This window comes from Leucopleurus acutus (genome assembly GCF_964270905.1).
Source record: "Leucopleurus acutus genome assembly, chromosome: 16".
In the NCBI taxonomy this organism is placed as follows: domain Eukaryota; kingdom Metazoa; phylum Chordata; class Mammalia; order Artiodactyla; family Delphinidae; genus Leucopleurus; species Leucopleurus acutus.
Genome location: NC_139158.1, coordinates 26716208 through 26742504, shown reverse-complemented (window position 1 = coordinate 26742504; position 26297 = coordinate 26716208). Strand labels below are relative to the sequence as shown.

The 26297-nt window shown below is 39.4% G+C and overlaps 1 protein-coding gene across 2 annotated transcripts in view; it reads right to left on the bottom strand.

The window, feature by feature from the left end:
- Window positions 1–26297, bottom strand: part of PARN (poly(A)-specific ribonuclease) — a 168633-nt gene that overhangs the window by 31076 nt on the left and 111260 nt on the right. For both annotated transcript variants that reach the window (XM_082857709.1, XM_082857710.1), the window contains exon 22: window positions 21832–22021. In XM_082857709.1, coding sequence (XP_082713835.1) covers window positions 21832–22021 — 190 coding nt within the window. The remainder of the gene's footprint in view (window positions 1–21831; window positions 22022–26297) is intronic.

The window sequence follows — 26297 nt, the reverse complement described above, 5'->3', positions numbered from 1 at the left end:
TTTCTCTCCTACCTGCTCCTGTCCTGATTTCAGAAATGTTGACCGTAACCTTTGACAGTGATTCCATGCTTGCTTTCAACCTTATGTCAGAGAATTCCTTTGAACTAGTAATGCCTATGCTGATGGTTAAAGTTTAATTCCCACAGATTTTGCCCCTTTATCTTAATTTCTCAACTGGTATTTCTCATGATTTGGAATAACACATAAATGTCCCCAGAGATGCCGGGGAGGAACTGGTGAATGGCAACCCTATTGGAAATCAACTGACCACAAACTGGACTCTCTATTCTGTGTCATCATCTATTTGTCTTCCCTTACGCCAGAACCACACGGTTTTTAGTCCCGTAGCTTTCAAGTAAGTCTTAAAGACAGAATAAGTCCTTTAGTTTGCTGGGAAGTTCATGCTGCTGGATAAAATAATAACCACCTTTCATTTTAAAGGGCCGCCCAGTTTACAAAATTCTCTCATTTGATACTTGTCTATAATCATTTGAAGCTGAACATGTGTTTTCATTCCCATCTTACAGGCAAGAAACCTCATCCTCAGAATGAGTGACTTCCCCCAGGTTGTGTGGCTGGTCTGGTAGATCTGAGGGTGTCCTCCAAGCCGAGTGCTCTTTGAAACGCTTCACAGCCTTGCTCCCCACCCCATCTTCCCAGGGCAAAATGAACTGGAAAAATCTGGGGAAGTGGGAGCTAGGAAATGCATTTTTATTGTTTTCACAAACTCTCATGCTGAATTCAAATTCCACGAGCATGACTGTTCCTGTGTTTTTGGGCACGGTCTGGATGGATGAGGGGAGGATGTCAGATAGCCTAGGCCCAATTCAGAAGGCAATTCCTTAGAGATGGCTGATCAACTGTGATTCTTATTTCTAATAAAGAAGTTGAGTTTGAAAAGCAAAATCAACATTAAGTACGGCATGTCTGTATGATAGTACCCAGGAATAAAGAACATCTCTTGTGGAATGAATGGTGGGGGGTGGAGAGAATATACAAATGTGTTGTATATGTGACTACTCAGTTTATTTATAAATTAGCCTAAAGGAGAGAAAACTTGGTTCTGGGTTACAAAGAAACCATGACATTCAATCAGAAAAACTTTTTATAAGAATGTGGTTTGAACCTGGTTAAACAATCCCTTATTGCTAACTCACTTTAATTCAACACAGAAAAGATTAATCAATAACAAACATGAAAGACATTAATACAAATTCCTAAATTTAAGAACCTACACTCAACATACAACTAATTGGAGCTGAATTCAGAACATCTGAAATTTTCAGAGGCTAGGATGAAATTTAATTTTGCAACTAAAATTTACTTTTGGCTCCAATGAAAGGATTTACTAATCATGCCAGTAATACAATCAAACCAAAACGACTCCTCCCCATACCAAAAGCCCAACTACTTTAGAAAATAAACTGCTTTTTAAAAATTTCCAGGAAGTTAAACACGACCAATCGAACGCAGGTATTTATCTGTAGAGAGACAGAAATATCCTTACAAAGGCACAGAGAACAGGAGAGGCAGCAGGAGAGGACGGGATGTCAGCTCACCTTGGAGACACTCTCTCTGGAGAGGACAAGTAAGGAGAAGAGTGCCAAAGAGTGTTGCAATACAGGGGGAACAGAAATCTAAGTGCTATATAAAAAGCTGATGCACCCGATAGAGCCCTGCAAAGTCTCAGCAAATAACAGGCACCAGATCCCTGGAAGAAGCAGATGATAAGATGATAAGGACTGTGCTACGCCAACAGGGGGAAAGGCTGTCCTAGGATCCTCACCCCCATCCCTGTGAAGCCAGGGGACTAGCATTCCCCCGAGGCCAATAGGAGCTGGACAGGAGGTTTTATCTCTGGAGAAACTGATCCCCTCAGAGAGGCACCAAGTCCAGCAGTGGAGAGTGGGATCAAGCACTTAAGAACTTTCTAAATGGGGAAGCAGCATCCTCCACATACTGAGAAGTGAGGTCTCCAGCTTCCTTCCACCAATCAGTACCCAGAGCACCAGCAGTCAGGCTTATCTCCCCCAAGCTGCAAATCAGAAAATCAATTTCTAAAAGAACTGAGTTGTTACAGCTAGTATCATACTTAATGCTGAATGCTTTTGCCCTAAGATCAGGAACAAGACACCGATGTTGGCTCTTGCCACTTTTATTCAACACTGTACTAGAGGCCCTTGCCAGTGCAATAAGGCAAGAGAAAGAAATGAAATTCATAAGGTCCAATGGACAGAGATAAATACGATTGCCTTTTTTTACAGATATGATTGTCTAAAAAGAAAATACCAAACAGTCTACAAAAAGTTATTAGAACTAATAAGTGAATTTAGTAAGATCCAAGGATACAAGGTCAAAATAGATAAATCAACTGCATTTCTTTCTATTAGCAATGAACGAATGGAAATTGAACTTTAAAAATATATGACTTACAATAGCATCGAAAAGTAAAATACTTAGGGGCAACTTCAGTAAAGCATATGTAAAATTTGCATAATGGAAAATATAATACTCCGATATGAGAAATCAAAGAAAACCTAAATAAGTGAAAAGATACACCATGTTCATAAGTGGGAAGACTCAATAGAGTTAATTCTCCCCAAAATGATATTATAGATTCAACACAATCCCCATCAAAGTCCCAGCAAGCTTTTTGTACAAATCAACAAACTGACTCTAAACTTTCTGTGGAAAAGTGAAGGAATTAGAATAAGCATTGTTTTGGCTTCCCTGGTGGCACAGTGGTTAAGAATCCACCTGCCAATGCAGGGGACATGGGTTCGAGCCCTGGTCCAGGAAGATCCCACATGCCGTGGAGCAAGTAAGCCCATGCACCACAACTACTGAGCCCACGAGCCACGACTACTGAGCCCGTGTGCCACAACTACTGAAGCCCATGCGCCTAGAGCCTGTGCTTTGCAACAAGAGAAGCCACTGCAATGTGAAGCCTGCACACCACAACAAAGAGTAGCCCCCGCTCTTCACAACTAGAGAAAGCCCACGCGCAGCAACAAAGACCCAACACCGCCAAAAATAAATAAATTTAAAAAAAAAAGAATAAGCACTTTTTAAAAAGAAGAAAATAGTTGAAGGATCTACTATATGATTTCAAGACTCACTATAAAGCTTTAGTATAGGGCTTCCCTGGTGGCGCAGTGGTTGAGAGTCCGCCTGCCAATGCAGGGGACACAGGTTCATGCCCCGGTCCAGGAAGATCCCACAGGCCGCGGAGCGGCTGGGCCCGTGAGCCATGGCCGCTGAGCCTGCACGCTCGGAGCCTGTGCTCCGCAACGGGAGAGGCCACAACAGCGAGAGGCCCATGTACCAAAAAAAAAAAAAAAAAAAATCTTTACTATAAATCAAGACAATGTGGAACTGGTCTAAGGAAAGACATATAGATCAATGGAATACAACAGAATCTAGAAATAGACCACATACAAATATGGCCAACTAGTTTTTGACAAAGGAGTCAAGGTACAGTAATTGAACAGAGAAAGGACAGTATTCTCAAAAAATGGTGCCAGAACAAATGGACAGCTATATGCAAAAAAATGAACTTGTACTCATGCCTCACACTGTACATAAAAATTAACTCAAAATAGATCGTATACCTAAACATAAAACCAAAAAACACTATAAAACTTATAGAAAAAAAAATCTTATGACTCTAGTTTAGCCAAAGATTTCTTAAGTAGATCGCAAAAAGCACAATCCCTAAAGAAAAGCATAAGCCTCAGAGAAGATACATAATTACAAAGCCAGCTTCTCATCTCATCACTCTACAGAGCAAAACCATCAGTAAGTTCTGCCTCCAAGAACTTCTCATCCCCTTTTAGTTCTTTCTTAAGTAGTGGATGCCCCCAAATAGTCACATTTTTGAAGAAAGGCTTCGAGAGACAAAAACCAAAACAGACCAATATTCAGAGAGGAAGAAGTCTGAGGAAACAGAGACAACATAGAGAGCTGAGGAAAACTTTAAAAACAACAGGCAGTTCTTGCTTTGCACACAGTACAGGATCATAAAAATGGACTAGACTACTGTATTTGCAAGCCAATGGATAAACAGAAAAATGAAGAAGTGGCAATAAGTACATTACTTGGAAACAAGGTAAATTATCAAAAGAAAGAGTTGAAACTGGTTGCCTCTGAGGGACAGAATGTGGGTGGCAGGGGACTGCTGCTTTTTATTATAATTTTAAAAAATATTATTTGGCTTTAAAAAACAATGCTCAAATATTTCATTGAAAATATTTTAAAAGAAAAAAAATGCCAAGGACTTCACAAAGATCCACTTAACGTGTGACAAACCACTATGCCAACAGTAAATCACTACTTGTCTGGTTATGTTAAATGGGTATACACAGCTCTGTTACTTAATTGGCTTTGTGACCTTGAGTAAGACACAGTTTCTCTGACCACACCCTCCCCAGTTCTCCTTTGTAACATCGTGGAGGGTGGACTAGATCACCTCCAGGTCCCTTCCAGCTCCACAAGTATGTGGTTTTATCAGGTAACACTGTTGTTCACACAGTTATAGGTGCCGCTCATTCCTTAAAAGAATGTATCTGCTATTGTACATCAACTATATCTCAATTAAAAAAAAAAAAAACAAAAAACAAAAGAATCTCCTGCGGGGGGGTGGGGGTGCTTCCCTGGTGGTGCAGTGGTTGAGAGTCTGCCTGCCGATGCAGGGGACACGGGTTCGTGCCCCGGTCCGGGAAGATCCCACATGCCGCGGAGCGGCTGGGCCCGTGAGCCATGGCCACTGGGCCTGCACGTCCGGAGCCTGTGCTCCGCAACGGGAGAGGCCATAACAGGGAGAGACCCGTGTACCGCAAAAGAAAAAAAGAATCTCCTACAATCTAATTTTCAGCCCCCCCTTCCATTCACATGAATTAGTGCAGTATTCCATAGTTACTAGCATTTGTAAGTAGAAATGACACATAAGAAAAAAATTCAAAGACAGTTACCTAAAAAACAACAAATTTTATAGCATGAGTATCTTTTTTGTTTTTTTTTTTTGCGGTACGCGGGCCTCTCACTGCTGTGGCCTCTCCCGCCGTGGAGCACAGGCTCCAGACGCGCAGGCTCAGCAGCCACGGCCCACGGGCCCAGCCGCTCCGCGGCATACGGGATCCTTCCGGACTGGGGCACGAACCTGTGCCCCCCGCATCGGCAGGTGGACTCCCAACCACTGCGCCACCAGGGAAGCCCTAGCATGAGTATCTTAATCCTACATGTTTTGGAAGACATTTCACCTCTTTGGAAATTGTCATCCTTGGTGGTTTCTAGTTTTCTCATAAACCCAGTAAACCCAACCTGAGAAGGAATAAACTCCATAATGTCAACTGAACAGGCTCAAATTTGGAAGTAAACTACTGTTTCACAAATGATGACAGAGGAAAGGGGTAGGTGGGGTTTTCTTACTCATGAAAGGATCCAACTCTCCCTCTCTGCTTGGGCACCCAAACTTTATCTGATGCCCACTGTAGCCAAATGATCTGCGCTAACGGAGGGAGAGACACTAGGGATGAAAGAAGAGAACAGAAAGAAACCTAGTGACCATGTGGACAATGCTACTCTAAATTCTAATAGCATCACTATATTCACTAATTTAGCTATCCTAAATGGACATTCACATTACATATTTAGTCAAATTAATGATGAGATGACAAATTAAAGACAAGACCCAAATCAAAACCTCTGAATTTATGCTTTTCAACTGGAAAGAATCAAAGAATATAGCTATGATTCTAAAGTAGCATCAATAAAGTAAATATTATTCTCATGAGTATTAACGGATTATACTGAAACAAGGTAAAATATAGTACTCTTATTACTTGGTGAAGTATTGCCACTGAAATCAATTACAGATGTTTATCCTGAAAGATGCTACTATGAGGGTTGCAGACTCAAATATTGCTAATGGTTATTCAAAATTAAATTTATGGTTGAATTGGAACCTGTGGACACTTTTATCATATTCATTAGCAACAGGTTTTTAAAGACACAGAAGGCTACTGTTTTAATACAAATGAGTATGAGTTTCAAAATCATCTCCATTTAGTGCTTTAGCACTAACAATTTGATCTGACGAATCAACTAGGATGGCTTTACCAGGAGAAGAGAACAAGGTACTTCCTGATGGGCTGCTCCTGACATGGAGAACATCATTTCAGCTCCCTGAGAACAGAGGACCACCTACCAGATGTTCTGACACCAAGAAACCACATGCTTCTTGCATCCTGGTTTGGTTTTTGAAGACCCTTCTGGGGGTAATTTGTGACTACAGCAAACTAGAAACTAATCCCTTCCAAGAATTTAGAATCATTCATTTAAGATGATGAACTAATGTACCTCATGGTCATTCCCAAGAATTCCCCGATTCTTTACATCAACTATTTGACAGCTGATTAACACTCAAAAAAGGGTGGTCTGAATACTGATTTCTGTAGCATCACATGAGTTTGACTTCCTTTTAAATTACTTTCCCTTAAAATGTGATTAGGCAAGCATGAATGGACTTCTGACTTGAGATTTTCCAAGGCATCCAGTCAGTCTACTCCCACCTTCATATGGCTCTTTCACTCTAAGTAGCAGGTAAGACAATAAAATAAGCTGGATACTGGTATGATTATGAAAAGAATGTCATTCCACCCTGCCCGACCTTTAGCAAAGCGAGTGAAAGTATTCCAAGCATGGCCTTATATTGTTCAAAAGGGAAAAAGCAGTCTGCACGGCCTTCTCCAATCAAGCTGGGTAGGAAGACGTGTTCCTAGTGTATTATGGGTTCTCTTGTTCACTTGTTTATTTAAACCTTTCTCTGAGTGACCATAACGCATCATTCGTTAGGTGCTGGAACGTTAATATGAGTAAACAACAACTCCCAAGTTTATCTTTTTACTTCCTATAGAGTCCCCAAGGCAAAGAAATCCCAAGGATTCCATGTGGCATGGAAAGCATGTCAGAAGGCATTTGTGGTGGTGGGGAAGGATCACAAATGGATATGTGAGAAGACAGCAGGCATTCTGGAAAGAGCATGAACGGAATCTGGGATGAAAATCTGGGTTCTGTCATTTACTGGTTTTGAGACTCAGGGCAAGTTCCTTTAGCTTCTGTGAGTCTCAGTCTCAATTATAAAATAGGTTATTGTGAGGATTAAGTAAGAAAACAAAATAGCACATGTTACAGTGCCTGGCACATGGCAGACACTTAAATGCCAGTGCCTCCTCTGCTCCCTCCCTGTCCTGCAGTGGGCAAAAGGTTCATGTCTTTAGAGATGGTGTTGATCCCAGTCTTCAGAGGTAGTTGTCCCAATCTTTGCAAAGCATCAGGAAAGGAGGTGAGGAAGAGAAAGAAGAGTAGAGGAAGGTGTGAGCAACATGAGTAGGTGGAACAGCATGACTGTGATGGCTGGAAGGGTAAGAGGGGAGTGTTCCCGCAGTCCCCCAGTGGGTGGGAGGGGGGGCTGGTAAGCCATCACCTAGACATCCATTTGTTAGCTCACAGGTGCCTGGAACCTGCAGATCATCAAGAACCACCCAAACTGCCCTGCTCTGTTGGAAACATACAAGGTTTCTAGAAGGCACAGTTCCATTTTCCCCCAACATTAGGAAAACGTTAAATACATAGAAAAGTTTGAAGAATTGTACAGTAAACATCCATTTAGCCATTACTTATATTCTATAATTAGTTCTACATTGGAAGTGGAGATTTAAAAATATACAGCAGATTTTAGTTCTTTTGCATTTGGGAAAAAGGGGCACAAAAGGCAGGATCTGAAGGCTCCTATCTGGCAAGCATCTGGCTTCTGAACTACAAGTGATGCAGCGGAATGAAATGAAATCTTTTCTTCAGTGATCCTTGAACGGACAAAAGGATGAATGTCAAACCTGTAGACAGTATTTAAACATGGAACTCCTATCAGTACAATGACAAACTTGGTGTTGGGTCACAGCAGCCACTCTGCATCCTCACACCAGCCCCCAAAACACAAGCACTTTGGCTTCTGCTGGCTAACAGTGTACTAGCAGCATTTTTTAAAAGCATAAAGTGTCAAAAAAGAACTGCCAGAAAAATGAACTGCCAGATTTCTACATCTGGAAATTAAATACAGGATTTACATATTTCACACTTTATTTTAGCTAAAACTATACTACAAATAGGAATAATCCTAACTGCACATGACCTGAGTACCTCAAATAGGAAATCTGTTTTGTATTAGACATGTGAAAAATAGCATTTCACTTCCCCATCATCTAAGTGTGCTGAGGGCAATTTCAATTGTTAGCATCATTAAAAAAATATATACTCATACGAAGAAAGAACGAATAATATAACACATTATTAGAAACACAGATAATTACTTTTAATTATGGTTAATTAAATAAATAACATGAAGCTGTGGAAAGAAAACATTAATTTTCAAATATCACTGCTATTATAAAACACGAAAGCATCTACGACAGCACCAGCTCTGTGATCTGGAGCAAGACACTTCTCTCTGAGTTTTCTTATCAGAGAAACAAGACTAATAATGCTACTTAATCCCCTTCAAGGTTCTTCCTCAGTCCTCTGCGAGGATAAAGGACCACTGCTTTTCTGATTACGGCATTTCATAATCCTGATGGTGGTTCCTACTGCCCTTTCCCTCCAGCTACTGATCCAGGCTGAGCAGACTCAACTCCCCTTCCTTTCATAACTAAGTCACTTTCCTCTGGATGTGCTGCAGTCCCTCTACTTAAAATCAACCAAACAATCCACCAAAGGCCACTACTAAGGGGATGACCAGAGCTGAGCATCTGAAGGATGACACCTCAGTACTTCTGATATTGGCTTGTACATCCCAGGGTCACTTCTGTTTCTTTAAAAAAAATTTAGGGACTTCCCTGGTGGTGCAGTGGTTAAGAATCCACCTGCCAATGCAGGGGACATGGGTTCAATCCCTGGTCCTGGAAGATCCCACATGCCGAGGAGCAACTAAGCCTATGTGCCACTACTACTGAGCCTGCGCTCTACAGCCCGCGAGCCACAACTACTGAGCCTGCATGCCACAACTACTGAGCCCACGTGCTGCAACTACTGAGCCCGCATGCTGCAACTAGTTAAGCCTGCATGCCTAGAGCCCATGCTCCACAACAAGATAAGCCACTGCAATGAGAAGCCCGTGCACCACAACAAAGAGTAGCCCCAACTCGCCGCAACTAGAAAAAGCCTGCGCGCAGCAATGAAGACACAACGCAGCCAAAAATAAATAAAATTATAAAAAAAAAAATGAAAAAAACGACAGTCTTACACTGATGATCTATGGAACTAGATATCTAAGCCTCTCCCCAAAGAAATAAGTTTGAAATTTGGATGTTTTAACCTTAGGGCTTCTTCAACCTAGGATTTTTTTGGTTTTGGTTTTGGTTTTTTAAAGAAAACTTGATTTATTAAAATGAGACAGCATCTTTTTCAAACACGCACACTCTTAGGTGTAGATGATGTGCCAGGTTTCTAAGAGGCAACTTAATGCACTGGGCTATGGATCCAAAAGGCGTATAAGTTAGAATCCTGTGTAACTTCAGTGAAATTGTTTAGCTTCTCTGAGACTCAACTTTTTCATAGATAAATTAGGAATAAACCAAGGGTTTCACTGAGTTGTTAGAGAATTTTTTTAAATGATGTAAAGCATCTAGCACAGTGCCTGGAATGAAGAATCTGCTTCATAAATGAGTTTTCTCTCTTGTTTTTCATTGTTCTGCAGATATTCCAAAAAGCATGCTGTGTCAGTGAGCTTTACATCTTTATACTGATGGAGACAGAGAAAGAGATAAGAAGATGAGAGAGGTTAAAGGAAGAATGATTCATCCGAACAAGAGCACTGGTCATGCATTAATTTTTCACAAAGCAACTTACTACAACATTCATGAATTTTGCTACAGGGTTGATTACTTAAACTAGGATTAAACACCCAGGTTTAGCTAGTTAGTATGTTTTATTAAGGAGACTGAAGAACAGTAAAACCATTTGCAGTGTAAGGAATCACATTTTAAGAGAAGGAGGCTACGAGTAACTTCCAAGATACACAGCTAAGTGAGAAAAGGAAGGTGGGGAAAAGTACATGCGGTCCATTACCATCTAACAAAAGGTGGGGGTATACACACACACATACACACACACACACACACACACACACACACACACATATATACATAGTTGTTTATATATTTGTAATAATGGAAGGATATACTGACAACAAAACGGGTCACCATAAGGCTGGGGCAAGAGTGGCGGGTACAAGTTGGAGGAGGCAGGGAGAGAGGCTTGGTAGATTTGACTGTGGAACCACATAAATGTTTTACATAATTATAAGGCAAAGTTAAATTTTTAAAAAGAGAATCATTAGAAGTAAAAATAAAACAAACCTAAGTGTTTACTGAGTTGGCAGCTTAACCACACAAAAAGGAATTATTTCAAGTGGCTTTAAAATAAGGTAATTTGACTGTTCATCGCTATGCTCTAAGGACAAAAATGACAGCAAAAAAATAAAATTCTTTTCAATAATTATATTATTAGTAATAATACTGAGAGTTATTTTGAAGCTATTATATATGGCAGGATAAAACTACTATACATGGTAGTAAAGTTACAAGTAAATAGTTAATTTACTATCATTAGGAACCAAAATTTTCAGCCTAAGAAAAAAGAGAAACAAAATTAAAAGAAGTTAAATAAGTCCTGGGGTCTACTGGAATTGGAAATATCAGTATAAATTTACTTGAAAAAAAAAAAAGGAAGGGAGGGAAGAAGGGAGGGATGGAGGGAAGACTTTCACGCTAGCTCTTTTCATTCAAAAAGGCTGTAAACAATGACAAATCCAATATCAATAAACACCCTTTGAACCCAGATTATGGTTTCTAAATACAATTTCCCATCAAAAGGAACAGGGCCCTTGGAGAAATGGCTGATTCCAAATATAAGGTAGGAAATGTACAGAAAGAGCCTGGAATATCTTCTCAAGAGTATCAAAAGTCATGGTGGTCCAATGGTTAACAATCTGCCTTCCAATGCAGCGGATGTGGGTTCGATATCTGGTCAGGGAATTAAGATCCCACATGCTGTGGGGCAATTACTGGGCAATTACATGCACTGCAACTACTGAGCACGCGAGTCACAACTAGAGAGCCTGCGTGCCGCAACTACAGAGCCCACACGCTCTGGAGCCCACACACAACTAGAGAGAAGCCCACGTGCTGCAATGAAGATCCCGCATGCTGCAACAAAATCCCTCGCAACGAAGACCTGACACAGCCATAAATAAATAAGTAAGTAAGTAAGTAAGTAGGTAAATATTAAAAAAAAGAACATCAGAAGTCAAAGAAGCTATTAAAGACTATTGGGCTATTAGAAGACTCAAGAGGCAACTGGAAATGGTTCTCACCAGTCAGAAACAAGATAATTAGAGCATCAAAAAGAATGGCAACTGTAATGTACTAAAATATATAAAAAATATATATTTTAAAAACCCATGATTCAAACAAAAGAAACCTCATTGCTCACCTTCGGAAGGTGCTAGGAAACCAGCAAATTTTTCTGAAAACTGGTTTTAAAAAGGTGTTTTGGGGGGTGAGAATAAAGAGTTAGTTCTGCTTTTTCTATATGAACTATATCTGCAGGTAACCAAATAGATGATGAGAAGAAATGTTTTATTTTAAATAAGAGCACCTGGAATAATAAATAAAGAAGTAACAAACTATAATATTAGCGTTTTGCAACCCTTCATGAAATAATGAATCTAGCCATTGATCATTAATGGCTACTAAAACCATCAGGTGAAAAACTGCTGGGGGAACTTCGTATTAGATGAACCAGGCCAGCAACATCTGAACCCACTTGATCAATCTTATCACAAAAATAGAGAAAAGAAGACTTTTTGTGTCACCCAATGTGATGCAACAGGAAATATACAACATCATCTAGGAAATGGTCTTGCCATTCAGTTCAGCCCTGAAGCTGATCAAGTGTATAGATCTAACTACCAGTTAATTACACAGTAGTAAGGTAACATGGCATACAACCTTATAAGAATGTTCCAGAATATGGGAACTTCTACAGAGCAAACAACTTGGTTTCTTAAATCTACTGCAAAGGAGTGGGGGGTAGGGGAGAATTCACAGAGAGAAGGAATTCAGAGATTAAGACAGAAATGAGACACATCAACCAAATGTGATACGTGAATTTGTTTAGAAACTAGAGGTCAAACAAAACACTTATTTTAAAAAGTTTGTGAACAGAAAATCTGAACACCGGATATCTGATATTAAAGAGTTGTTATTAATTTTTGTATGTGGTAGAAGAACTGTAGTTTTGTTTAAAAATGATTGCTTATCTTTTTTATCATGATCTTCAGACTCATGACTGAAATGATTTGCTGTCTATGATTTATTTCAAAATTATCTGAAGGGGAGAGGGAGAGAAGGAGTACTGATTAAGTAGGACTGGTCACACACTGACTGTTGACACTTTGTGATAGCTAGATAGGCCTTTGTTGTGTTGTTTTCTCTACTTCTGTTTATATTTGAAATTTTTCTGTAATGAAAAGTTTTGGTATTCTTTAAAGCAGAAATTCAAAAGGGCCTCTCTTATGCTTCCTAGGATATCACTTTTAAATGAAAAGACACAAGCTCTTAGATGTTTTCTTAGATGTGTGGTGATTAGAGTTAAGACAATAGTCCCCTATTTGGCATGTACCTAGATGCAATCTGTTTGAGTACTTTCTTCCCTTGAGGATAAAGCTGCATACCAGACCTGGGAAACTGTATAGGGGGCATGATGGATAGTGGAAAGAACGGGGCTCTGCAGATACCTTGGTTTCAAGCTCCAGTTCTTTGTCGAGAATTGTTTAATCTCCCTGAGTTTAAACTCTGGATTGTTCATCCAGTCAACCAAAATTTTTGGAGCAGCTGCTAGATGCCTGGCCCTGTTTGGAGTTCAGCAGTGATCAAGACAGGAAGAGTCCTGTGAAATGGGGATAACCTCACCTCCCTCACAGTGCTGCTACGAGCATCACATGAGATAAAACATGAAAGACCTAGCTCAGAGACTGGCATTCAGGAATTTATTCATTCATTTAGTCACCAAACATCTGAGTACATCCTCTGGGTCAGACTCTAGGTTATGTGCTAGGGACATAAAGACAGAGAAAACATTGCACCTGCCTTGAAGGAAAACAGGAAAGTAAATCAATGATTATAGTGGTGAAAGCAACATATTTTAAGTTCTGAAAGGATAAAATTTTGGATCTAGAATTCTATATTCAAGCAACATTATCAATTATGAAGGTAAAATAGAGACACTGTTACAGAGTTTATTAACCATACACTATATACGCAAAAGAGAAAAAAAAATCACTCAAGGAAAAGATTACTTCCCTCAAAAAATATCTACACACAAAAGGCTGGGATATTTGGGAGATTCTCCTTTGGGTAGCAAAGCTTTAATGGCATAGGAATACATTTTCTTCTCTGTGCGCCCCATTATGCAACTTTTTCTCTTCAGAATACTGCATTTACACAGTCATATTATAGATGCTGTATACCCGTTACCATCTCTTGGAATCAGGTTCTCAACAAAGCACAAATGTACAGATACAAAAAAGTAGTAAAAATAAATAAATTAACAGCACTAACCAAAGAGAGAAGGGAGACAGAGACAGAATATATATGTGTTAAATTTTTAGTCTTTTTTAGAAGTGAACAAGATATAGAGAGACAGAATATATACGTATTAAATTTTTAATTTTTTTAGAAGTGAACAAGATATATTAGTCAAAGAAGATGAGAAATAGAGGTATAATTTAAAAGTATAGTGATAATAGATAATGAAGAAAATGATAACAGTAGCTGCCACTGGGAAAAAGAACTGGGAGTGTGGAGCCAGGATTTTCCTCCCTTCATTTCATATTCTCCTGTACTATGTGAATTGTTTAAAATTATGTGCATTCATCACTCCAATGGTTTAAAAAGTGTCACAGGAAAACACTTTTTCTTCTAAAATATATGTAACTCACAAGATCTACAGTCAATCTGCCAACATTTACTCTGCCCAAATACAAGAAAGATATTAAGGTAGCTAGACTAGATAATTTTTATAGTCCTTTCCAGAAGCTAAGGGATATGCAAATTGTGGAGATGTCATTTGGTTAATATAAAGACACAGATGTAAAGTCAGTTCCTAAGCTATAGAACCAAGAAGAGAGCAAGAACTAAAAAAAAGGAAATTTCCCCAGGAAAATGCAGCTGAGAACCAGGAACAGGGCAGCAGTCAAAGCTAAATGGAGATTCCTGCAGTAGAACCAGGGGCAAGAAAAAAGAAACAAGGGATGTCAACACTGAGAGGGAGTGAGGGGCCCCCATGGTAAGAGGGGCGGGGCTCAGGCTGTAGGGAAACATTCTGAGATGGGGGGTGGGGCGGCAGGGGTGGGGTCTGAAGGTGAGAGGCCACCAGTCGGAGCCACAGAAGCACGAAAGCAATGAATATGCAAACAGAGGACCAAGACATAGAGGACAAAAAGGGCTGCGTACAAGTTTCTTCTGCTACAGACTGAGTGGTATCTAACCATCTAGACATCATGGGGAGAAAGAGCTTCAAAGAAATTCTAGTATACAGATGGCAGATGGGAGTTTGAAAGACAGTACCCAGTGAACGGGTCAAGGATCTTTTCTCTATTTGGTGTGTTGTCCTTATTATTTCAGTGTAGTAAAGGGCTCTCATAGGTTCACCCAATCTTATTTTTATTACATACCTCTTAAACAAAAGTTCTCCTGCTACAGGGATTTTCAAAACTCTAACTCAAAGGGCCTCAAGGGTTTGTATCAGTTTCCTCTTCATGCCCTACACTGTGTACAGTGTAAAAACACTTGGAATTTAAGAGCTAGAAGGAACTTTAACATTCTTTCTGACAAAATGCCTCACTTAAGATGAGAAAACAGAGACAAATCCTGGGCTCTTGCTGGTATTCACTGAAGGGAAGAGTGAATGAGGTCTTTCCCAAGGTACCCTTGGGAAAGAACCCAAGCTAGAAACCTTGTTTGTCCAGCTGCCTAGAAGTGAGTTCCCTTTCCACTCTGTGGCCTTGGTTGTCTCTAAGGCATTTTTCAGTCTGAGGAGAGAAAACACTTGCTCCACAGGCCCATTTATGAATAAATGTGTAAGCAGTGGGTCCTGGAACACAGTCTGCTTCATCAGAATTCTTCTTTGTCTCTAAAGGGCTCCCCACCCCGGCCCCTATTTCCTAATGTAATATGCACATTCAGTTACTAACTGCTAACTTTAGATGAAATTATATTATATGAAATCTGAAAACCATAGGTTTGATATATGCTTTAGCATTTCCTACATAAGCAGGAATTCCCAGGAGCTACTACATTTTCAAGGAAGGCTGAAATTTAGTTTCACAGAAAGGGAAGGCTAGAAGGAAGAGACTGACCAAAGGGTTTTTCCCAACAGTTGAAATAAGCCAAAGGGCACATAACCCCTAGACATGATTGAACAAATCTCTGTAAAGGCAAAGTGGCTTTGGAAAACCATTTTCTTTAATTATAGAACATCGTTAATAAAATGAGAATGATAATAGCATCTGTTTTTCAGGACTGTTTCAAACATCAGTGTTTATTTATGGGGACTTAATATCTATTAGTGATATCTATATGTTTTCGCTTCCACTGTAAAGGAGGATTCTTCAAACACCATGCCAACCTGTACTTATTCAGAGCTCTTGCCACCAAACCAAATCTCCTTTTTCCCTTCTCAAGCAAATTTATGTCCAGTCCAGTTTCCCAAAGACCCATCTTTTGTCCAGTAATCAACTATAAACTCCTTGAATACTCTGAATCTATTACAGAAAAGAAAAGAAGCCTGCTGCCACAATACCAATGCAAACAGCAGAAGAAATGGACATCCACCTCTATGGGCAACACTAACAGCCAACCCTAGAAGCTCGGCTGTTGTGACGTGTCTTCCAAGGTCTCAGATCAATTCTCTAGAGCCAAAGAAGTGAGTCAAAGAGCCAACCATAAGGGCCCTGCACGATCTTAACTGGATCCTTCTAATTATGCCTGAATTTTTATGTTTATACTTATGTCATCTCCCCCATAGTTTAGTCCCTTATTTTCTTAAGAGTATTAACTTTTAAAGAAAGAGAGAGAGAGAAAAGGAACAAAAGCAACAACGTATCAAGCTTACAAAATGTAGAAGCAAAATATGAGCCAGAAGATCACAAAGGATGGGAGGGGGTTGATGGAAATATACTCTTGTAAGAATCTTACATTGTTCATGAGGCAATGTAATTTTCACTTGAAGATAAACTGGGATACATTAAAGAGGCGTATTATAATCTCTAGAGCAGTGCTTGGCCAACAGAAATATTTTGTGAGCTAGATACGCAATTTTAAAATTTCTAGGAGCCACCATTAAAACATAAATAAAAAGAAACAAATGAAAATAATTTTAATAATGTTTATTTCGCCCAATATATCAAAAATATTATCATTTCTACATGTAATCAATTATTCAAAATCAGGTGTGTGTTTTAAATTTACAACATATCTCAGTTTGGACTAGCCACATCTGAAGTACTTGTTAGGCACATGTGGTCAGTGGCTACCACTGGGCAGAGTAGCTGTAGAGCAGGGATCAGCAAACTTTTCTGTAAAGGAACAGATAGTGAACATTTTGAGTTTTGTGGGCCACACAGTCTCTGTCACAACTACCCAAATCTGCCACCGTAATGCAAAGCAGTCAGAGGCAGTATGTAAATTAATAGGCACTGCTGTGTTCCAATAAAACTTTATAGGGCTTCCCTGGTGGCACAGTGGTTGAGAGTCCGCCTGCCGATGCAGGGGACACGGGTCTGTGCCCCGGTCCGGGAGGATCCCACATGCCGTGGAGCAGCTGGGCCCGTGAGCCATGGCTGCTGAACCTGCGTGTCCGGAGCCTGTGCTCTGCAACGGGAGAGGCCACAACAGTGAGAGGCCCACGTACCAAAAAAACAAACAAACAGAAAAAAACATGTGGGCCTGATTTGGCCTATGGACTACAGTTTGCCAACCATTACTCTGGAGCAATGACAAAAAATAACACAAAAACGTATAAGCAAAAAGTTGACAGGGAAGATAAAATGGAAGGCTATAATATCAGTAAGTACTAAATAACACACAATTCATCCAAAAAGCGACAGAAAACAGAAGGACACAGAACGAGCAGGACAAGTAGGAAATATACTCTCACCTGTATCATTAATTAGATTAAGTATAAAAAGCGGGGATTGTCACAGTGAATAAAAAAGCAATACTCAACCATAAGCTGTTTATAAGAAACCTACTTTAATTATAAAGACAAATAAGTTGCCAGTAAAAGGCAAACACCTACAAGAAACAAGAGTGGCTATGTTAATATAGGACACAATAAACATCAAAAAAAACGGTTATTTCTAGAACTGAAGAGAAATGTTCCACAACGATAAAAGGGGCAATTCATTAAGAAGACATACCAATCCAAAATGGGCATATACCTATCAAAACAGTTTCATGAAGCAAAAATTGATATAATTAATGGAGAATTAAATCCACAACCATAGTTGGAGATTTCAATACCACTCTCAGTAGCTAAAAGAAAAAGTAGACAACCACCCCCCCAAAAAAACCCCAATCAGTAAAGATATAGAAGAGCTGAGCAAAACCATGAACCAACATAACTTAAAATGATATTAATGGAATATCACACTCACTCAAGTCCACATAGAACATGCACCAAGACAGACCACATGTCAGTCCATAAATAAGTCTCAATAATTATCAAAGAAGTTCTAAATAACTCGTGTTAAAGAAGAAAGCACAAGAGAAATTAGAAAATATTTTGTAATAGATGACAGTGAAAAGACAACACATCAAAATATGTGGAAGGCAGTTAAGCAAAAACTAAAGGAAAATTCACTAGAAAAGAAGAAACATAAAATCGAGGAGTTAAGTTCCCACCTTACAATGGGAGAATAACATTTAAATCCAAAACTATTAAATTCAAATAAGCAGAAGAAATAATAAGAAGAGTATAAATAAATGAAAAAGCAAGACACAAATATAATAGAGAAAAACCCATAAAGTTAAAAGTTGGTTCTTAGAAAGAATTAATTGATAAACATCTAGCAAGGAAAAGAGAGAGAAAACACAAATTACTAGTATTAGGAATTTTTAAAGGGACATAAATATAGATCCTACAGATACTGAAATTATAAGGGAGTATTTTGAGCTAATAATTTTATGCTAACAAATTTGACAACTTAAATAAAATGGAATATTCCTTGGAAAACTAAATTCCTAAGTGATACAAGAAGAAATAGAAAAGCTAAATAGTCCCATATCTATTAAAGAAATTGAGTTCATAATCAAAAACGTTTCCATAAAAAACTCTTATGCCCAGATGTCTTCACTAGTAAACCCAACCAATAATTTAGGGAAAAAAAAAAGTCCTATACACACTGTCACAAAATAATAGAAGAGGAACTTCTTAACTATACTAGTTCTATGAGGTCAGAATAATCCTGAACCAAAACTTGACAAAGATGTAAAAAAAGAGAAAATTACAATCTAATATTCCTCATCCTCATGAACAAAGATAAAAAAAAATTTAACAGTATATTCAAATCCAACATGTAGAAAGGATAATACATCATGACCCAGTGGAATTTCTCCCAGGAATACAAATCCAATTAAGCATTCAAAACCCAATCAGTGTCATGCAAAATACTTACAAAGGGCAAAAACCATATGACAATTTTAAAAGATACAGAAAAAGCATCTGAAAATATCCAACATCTATTCATGATACAAAGGCTTAGCAAACTGGAAATGGAGGAGAACTTTCTCATCCTGAAAAAAGACTTGTATGGACAACCTAAGAATTATAGTTCAAGGGGAAACACTGAACTAACTTCCCCTCTCTAATACTGGAAGCAAGGCAAGGATATCTACTCTTCCCACTTTAACAATATACCAAAGGTGCTAGTTGGTACAATAAAGCAAGAAAAAGAAATAAAAGACATAAAGATTGGAAAAGAAATAAAACTGTGTAAATTAAAAACTCTGCAGAATATTAAGAAAAAACCCAACCTATCAGAATAAGTGAATTTTAAAACGTTGCAGGATACAAGGTCAATATACAACAATTAATTATATGTCTACAGAGAAGCTGCAAACAATTTGAAAATGAAACTTAAGAAACAATTCCATTTCTGATAGCATAAATAAGATATATTTAGGGAAAAATTAACATAAGACATGTAAGACTTCTACAGTAAAAACTATAAAACAGGTCTAGTGAAGAAAGACAAGATCGTTCTAAAATTTATGTGGAATACAAAGGATCTAGAATAGTCAAAACAATATGAAAAAGAACTATGTTGGAGGGTTTATGCTACCTGATTTTAAGACTTACTATAAAGTCAGAAAAAAGCAAGTGTGGTATTGGCATAAGAATAGTATAAAAATGAGTGGAACAGATCCAGAAATAGATCTAAACATACATGGTCAATTTATTTTTGACAGAAGTGTCAAGTTAATTTAACAAGGAAAGAAAAGTCTTTTTAACAAATGTTGCCAGAACAACTAGATATCCATATGGAAAAAACTAAACCCTGACTCCTACCTCATACAAAATTAATTTGAAATGGGTCAGACTTAAATGTAAAAGCTAAAACTATAAACCTTCTAGAAGAAAGGTTTCTAGAAAATAATTGTAACCTTAGGTAGGCAAAGTTTTGGAATGGGGAAAAAACCTACTAACCATTAACAAAAAAAAATTAATAGGACTTCATCAACATTAAAAATATCTGCTCATCAAAATACATCACTAATAAAATGAATATACTATCCCAAACTCAAAAAATGTATTTGCAGCACAAAGGATGTGTATCCAGAATATATAAAAGAACACCTACAAATCTACAGTAAAAAGACAAACAACCTAATTAGAAAATGGGCAAGCAACTTAAATATCCACCTCAAGCAGAAGATATTTGAATGGTCAAGAAGCACACAAAAAGGTGGTCAACAAGAGAAATGCAAATTAAAATCACAATGCAATACCATCTTATCTCTTCTAGAATGGCTAAAAAAGACTGACAGCACTAAGTGTTGTCAAGGATGTGGAGCAACTGGAACTTTCATATAATACTGGGGGAATATAAAATGGTACATCCACTTTGGAGAACTGTTCGGTTGTTCTTATAAAGTTTAACATACATCTATCCTAAGAACCAACAATTCTAATCTTAGATATTTACTCAACAGAAATGAAAACATATGCCCACAAAAAATTTTTTATAGAAATGTTCATAGCAGTCTGATTTATAATAGTCCCACCTGGAAACAACCCAAATGTCCACCAACAGGAGACCAGGTTAAGGCTGTATATTCATAAATGAAGTAATACTGAATAATAAAAATTAACGTACTCAGGCTTCCCTGGTGGTGCAGTGGTTAAGAATCCGCCTGCCAATGCAGGGGACATGGGTTCGAACCCTGGTCCAGGAAGATCCCACAGGCCGGGGAGCAACTACTGAACCTACACTCTAGAGCCCGAGCGCCGCAACTACTGAAGCCCACGTGCCTAGAGCCCATGCTCCACAAGAAGAGAAGCCACTGCAATGAGAAGCCCGCACACCGCAACGAAGAGTAGCCCCCGCTCACCGCAACTAGAGAAAGCCCACGCACAGCAAGGAAGACCCAACGCAGCCAAAAATAAATAAATATATTTAAAAAAAATTAATGTACTCCTGATACACACAACATTAAGGATGAATTTCAAAAACAGGTTAAGTGAAAGAAGCCAAACATAATACCAAATGATTCCATTTTTTATAAATTTCAAGAATAATCAAAATTAATCCACAGTGATAGAAATTTGAAATAGTTGCTTAGGACACTGGGGGCTTGGAGTTGCTTGAAAAGGGGCACAACAAAATTTTGAGGCGGGGAGATAGAAATGTCCTACATCTTGCTTTCAGTGGTGGTCACCTGTGTATATGTAACTTAAAACTCCTTGAACTAAACATTTTAGATCTGTATATTTTATTATGTTATAATATAAGGTATGTTAATTATACCTCAATTTAAAAAATCTCTAAAAAAACATTTAAAAAGTAGGGAGGGCAATCCAGAATATTAACAGTGGTTGCTTCTGGGTGGTGGGATTACGGCTAATTTTTTCTTTGTTAATTCACACTTTTCTCTTCTTTACAATTTTCTATAAGGAACTCCCCCCCCCCACAATTTCTATACCTATGTTTTATAGTTTCACAAAGATTCTAAAATATCACCAGCATTTATCTTCTGAAAGTAGGAATACAGGTAAGTAAAGGAAGTGTGTATCAAGTTCTCTTTCTACAGCAGGCATGTGGTGCAGTGTCTACGTGGGCTATGAAAGGGGTTCAGAAGCTCAGCCAGAAGCAACGTGGCAGCCTGGGAAGAGGAAGAGATCAGACAGAAGAGTTCATCTCTGACCCTGGCTTTCTTACTAAATGGTGGGCAAGTCATAGAGCCCCTGTTTCTTCACCCCTAAAATGGGAATAAGATGTATCCCCTTGTCTGCCTCATCAGGGTTTTGTGAATGTTAACTGAAATGGTCTATATAGCACAGAAGGAATTAATGGAGTAGTAACTTCTGATATTATGTGAAAAGTTAGAAAAAAATCTTTCTCACAAGTCAGATTTACTACTTACAGTCCTATAAGCAGCGAGAAGAGCTTTGCTAGAACGACGCTGCCCTTTCAAATCGACAGCCAAGAACTCTTACCTATTGGCGTGGTAACAGTGATTCTGCAAAGCATAGGAGATGCACTGCGTGTTTAACCGCTTTCTCTCAACCTCCTTCCAACTATCTTCTGTCCACTTTCTCTTGATCTGCTTCTCCTCATGCTTTGTCCCCACATATTCAGCATAGGTCTGGATCCGATAGCTCTCTGCATATCTGCTGGTATTGACAGCTACAAGGAAAAGAAAAAATCCTTATCAAAGAGTCTCGCCTAGCCCCAGGGATGTCACTTCAGAAAGGTGGACTGAGGTAGTCAAAGGAGCCCTGGGGTGAGGTTTGCACTCCCAACCCCGCTCTGCCATTTAGAAGCCAGGTGGCCATAGGCTCTCCACATCTGAGTTTTCTCACCTGGAGAAGAGACAGTCACTGCTCCTCAATCTCCCTTACAGTGTGAAAATGCTCTGTAAACTATTCAATAACCAGAATGATGTAAGCAAAACGTTAATTTTCAGAATATTTGCAGGTAGCATTACGGCCTGAAAATTACTCCTTTTCAGAGTAAGAAAATGAAAAACAAAACAAAACCACTAAGGGAAAACTGTAAACCCTCACTTATTTTGTTAAAAATAAAGATGACAAGAAAAGCAATATTGACAGCAGTGCTGATCACTGTGTCAAATAGCAAAGGTCTACCATATGTCTGTGTCCGGTGCTTTGCGTACATGATGTCTCATCTTCACAATGCACTTGCAAGGGAGAATTGTCTTTATTGAATATGAGAAAGCAGGTGCACAGAGGTTGGGGGGATTGCTGCAGGCCGCACCGTGGGCCAGCAGCAGTGCTGGGCGGCAAAACCAGGCTGCTTCGACCCTAAGGCCAGGGCCCTGCCTGCCGTTCCGCACTTCACTTTGGACTCTGCAGATTCAAGATATTCCCACAGTACTTGAGACCTGCCTCTTCTCCTTCTGCTTTGAAAGCCTGCTAATTCTCTGTAATGTGCCTCTGGCAGAAGTCCCTGAAAACTAGAGCTTGTTCCCTCTTTGGTGTTAATGCCTGACTAAGGCCAGGTCCGTCTTGCTGCCTCCTTCTTGGAGGGTGGGGGATGGAACGTGCAGGTGGCCTGGGAGTGAGGACCCACGGAAACCGGGAGGATGGGCCGCCATGTGCTGGCTCCAGCTTCTGCAGTGTGAGCACACACTCCCTGGCCCACTATCACTGCCACTGGTTATTACCCACACTAGCAGCAAGACCGTAAGAGCCGGGCAATGCTGGCAGGGGCTGCCAGACTTGGGACCCGGGCAGCTGCAAAAGCACCATGACATCTGAAATAGAGTATACCCACTTCTCGCAAAGTTCTTGGATCAGAGTAGTTCCCAGTAAATATTATGTAAATGAGGCATGGCAGAATGCAGCAAGAGGTGACGGACACACCAGATCTAGACAAGGGACTCCAGTACTTCAGAGGCCTTAAACTACAGGGAAAGACAACCGGATGAGAGGCAGACACTCCCCACATACCCAGCCCCTGACACTTTCATCTTCACTCCAAGTGGACCAGATCTGCCTAAAACTTCTCAGCACAATAGGAGTTTATAGAATGTCATGCCCTAAATGTTTAGCCATCTAAAGAGCAAAGCAAAATAAAACAACAAAAAGAAAAATAAGAAAAGACACCTACTCTTATTATGCACCCCAATGTTCATTGCAGCACTATTTACAATAGCCAGGTCATGGAAGCAACCTAAATGCCCATCGACAGATGAATGGATAAAGAAGATGTGGCACATATATATACAATGGAATATTACTCAGCCATAAAAAGGAACAAAACTGGGTCCTTTGTAGAGACGTGGATGGACCTAGAGACTGTCATACAGAGTGAAGTAAGTCAGAAAGAGAAAAACAAATATCGTATATTAACGCATATATGTGGAACCTAGAAAAATGGTACAGATGAACCAGTGTGCAGGGCAGAAATAGAGACACAGATGTAGAGGACAAACATATGGACACCAAGGGAGGAAAGTGGCAGAGGTGGGGTGGAGGGGGTGAGATGAATTGGGAGATTGGGATTGACATATATACACTAATATGTATGAAATGGATAACTAATAAGAACCTGCTGTATAAAAAAACAAATAAAATAAAATTCAAAATAATTCTTTTTTACTAAGAAGTTTGCTGTACTTTTCAAATATTCACTCTAGAGTTTAACAGGAAAAAAAGAAAAGAAAAGAAAACAACCCTAAGGGTATTAAAGAACTTTCACGTTATCCCAAGGAAGTAGATTGAGTTCGTGAAATGTGAGCTCAAAACAGCATATGCTCTGACTCACTACAAGGAGGGAAACAGAAAGTACCCAGCTCTGCAGATACACTATCGACCAAAGTCACTCAGATCAGAGAACCACAGAAACAGGATCCTTTCTTTAAAATCTTATTCCTCAGGACAGTTACTCTTCTTGCTTTCAACGGACTACACTTCTGAATTTCTTGGCTCATTTATCTAACCGCCCCACAATCTGTATACCCAACAAACATCATCCATCGGTGCCTCTGTCTAGCAGCTGCTCACTGGGTGTCTGTCCCAGGGACGATGCTAGATATTTGGTAAAACAAGACACAATTTCCACCCTCTTGAGCTCACCCTGTCACATGCAAGCTTTATGCAGTTTCCTGTAAGCTTGAGACTACCTACTAAAACAGGTACATCTATCAATGCGATACATGAGAATCCACAGATTCTACATGATTATTCTGTCCTGATCGTTGGCAAATGAGCATCTCCTGGATTTTCGTCTTTAAGTTTCATTCCTTACTCAGGCAGGTTGATTTTGAAGTGTGCCCCACAGGGATGACATGTGCAATAATGCCTCTCTCGAGTTTAATTTGGATTACCAAGTAAAAGAGTAGGCTTGAGTCAACATTCCTCCTGAAAGCAGAGGTGATGATAGGGTCATAAAGGAGCCAAGATGATCTACTTAACAGCATTTGATTGTTTCCAGTAACTTAGCTCTCAGCCCCATGGACAAATGTTTCAAAAATTCCCTAACCATGGTGGGGAATTTATCTGAGCACATTTGGAATTAGGATCACTTAAAGGGGGAAACAAATAACAATCCACTTTCCACGGCTGGCCTTCACATGGCAATAATTTACCAGCATTCCTTCAAGTCCCAGCAGCTTTGCAGCTCTCGGCCTTTAATCTGGAAGCCAAGCTCTGGCCCAGAGCCACCCTTCTAATGGATGAATCAGCAAAATGAATTGGCTGTCAGCTGTGTCCTCCAGTGATTCCAGCTCGCCTGTCAGAAGCAGCGTGGCTCAGGCAGCTTGGTAACACTAACCTTTTCCAAATTTGTCAGGAAAATGATTCAAGGCCATCTTTTGGCTGTGCCACTTTGTGAAAGCCACTGCAAAACCAAACACGGTGAAGGCCCTTCCTGGTTCCTTGTGGGTGAGTGAGAGCAGCTCCTCTCCCACAGTCTCACCCACCCATGGCTTCACTGTGCCGGGTCCGCTGTCTCGACACTTTGTGCATTTAATCTTCACAACCACCCCATGAGGAAGAGATGTTCTAGTCATCACACAGATAAAGAGACTGAGCATCAGGGGAGCCGAGCAGTTTGCTTATGGTCTCATAGGGTGAGCAACAAGGCTGGTATGAAACCAAGACGTGACTCTTTTCTAAAACATAACACTGCCGCAAGTCTGACATATATTTGTGTATATTTATGTGTCCATTTAGATGGACGATTATCTTATAAAATGCTTCCTTTAGAGGAGTTTTAAAGAACTACTTAAAATGTTGAGATTTTTTTCTAAAAATGTAGACCCTTCCATTACTGTCAAGCAAAAAATCTCTCCAACTAAGTTGAGAGATACATAATGTTCACAGACAAGAACACTTAACATAAGACATAGAGTCCTTCCTAAATTTATCTCTAGATTTAATGCAGTTTCAGTTTAAAAAATTCCAACGTTTTAATAAAACAATGAAAAACTTTTAAATGAGATTAAAAAAAAAAAATCTCAACAGAACACAGAGCAGTGGTAGCCAGGGAGGGACTGGGGGAAGAGGTCAACCGCCAAAGGGATGAGGGAATTCTGGGAGTGATGGACCTGTCCTGTATCTTGATTGTGGTGGAGGTTACATGATGATGTGCATTTGTTAAGATGAAGACCTGGGCAACAGAACAGTGTATATTTCACTGTATATAAATTACACCTCAATTATTCTGTGGAATTTGAAAGGTTGATTCCAAATTTTAAAGGGAAGACAAATGGTCAATGATAGCCCAAACATTTCTGAAGAAGAATAAGGAAGGGAGACTTGCCTTGATAGCTAAAAAAACTTATTGTAAACCTGTAGTACTTAAGACAGTGTAGTAATGGGACAGAGATAAACAAACTGACCAGTGGTACAGAAGAACCTAGAAACAGACCTATGCATCTGTGAAACTTTGATTTTTGACAGAGGCAGCATGACACTGTGCAAAAGGAAAAGTTGGA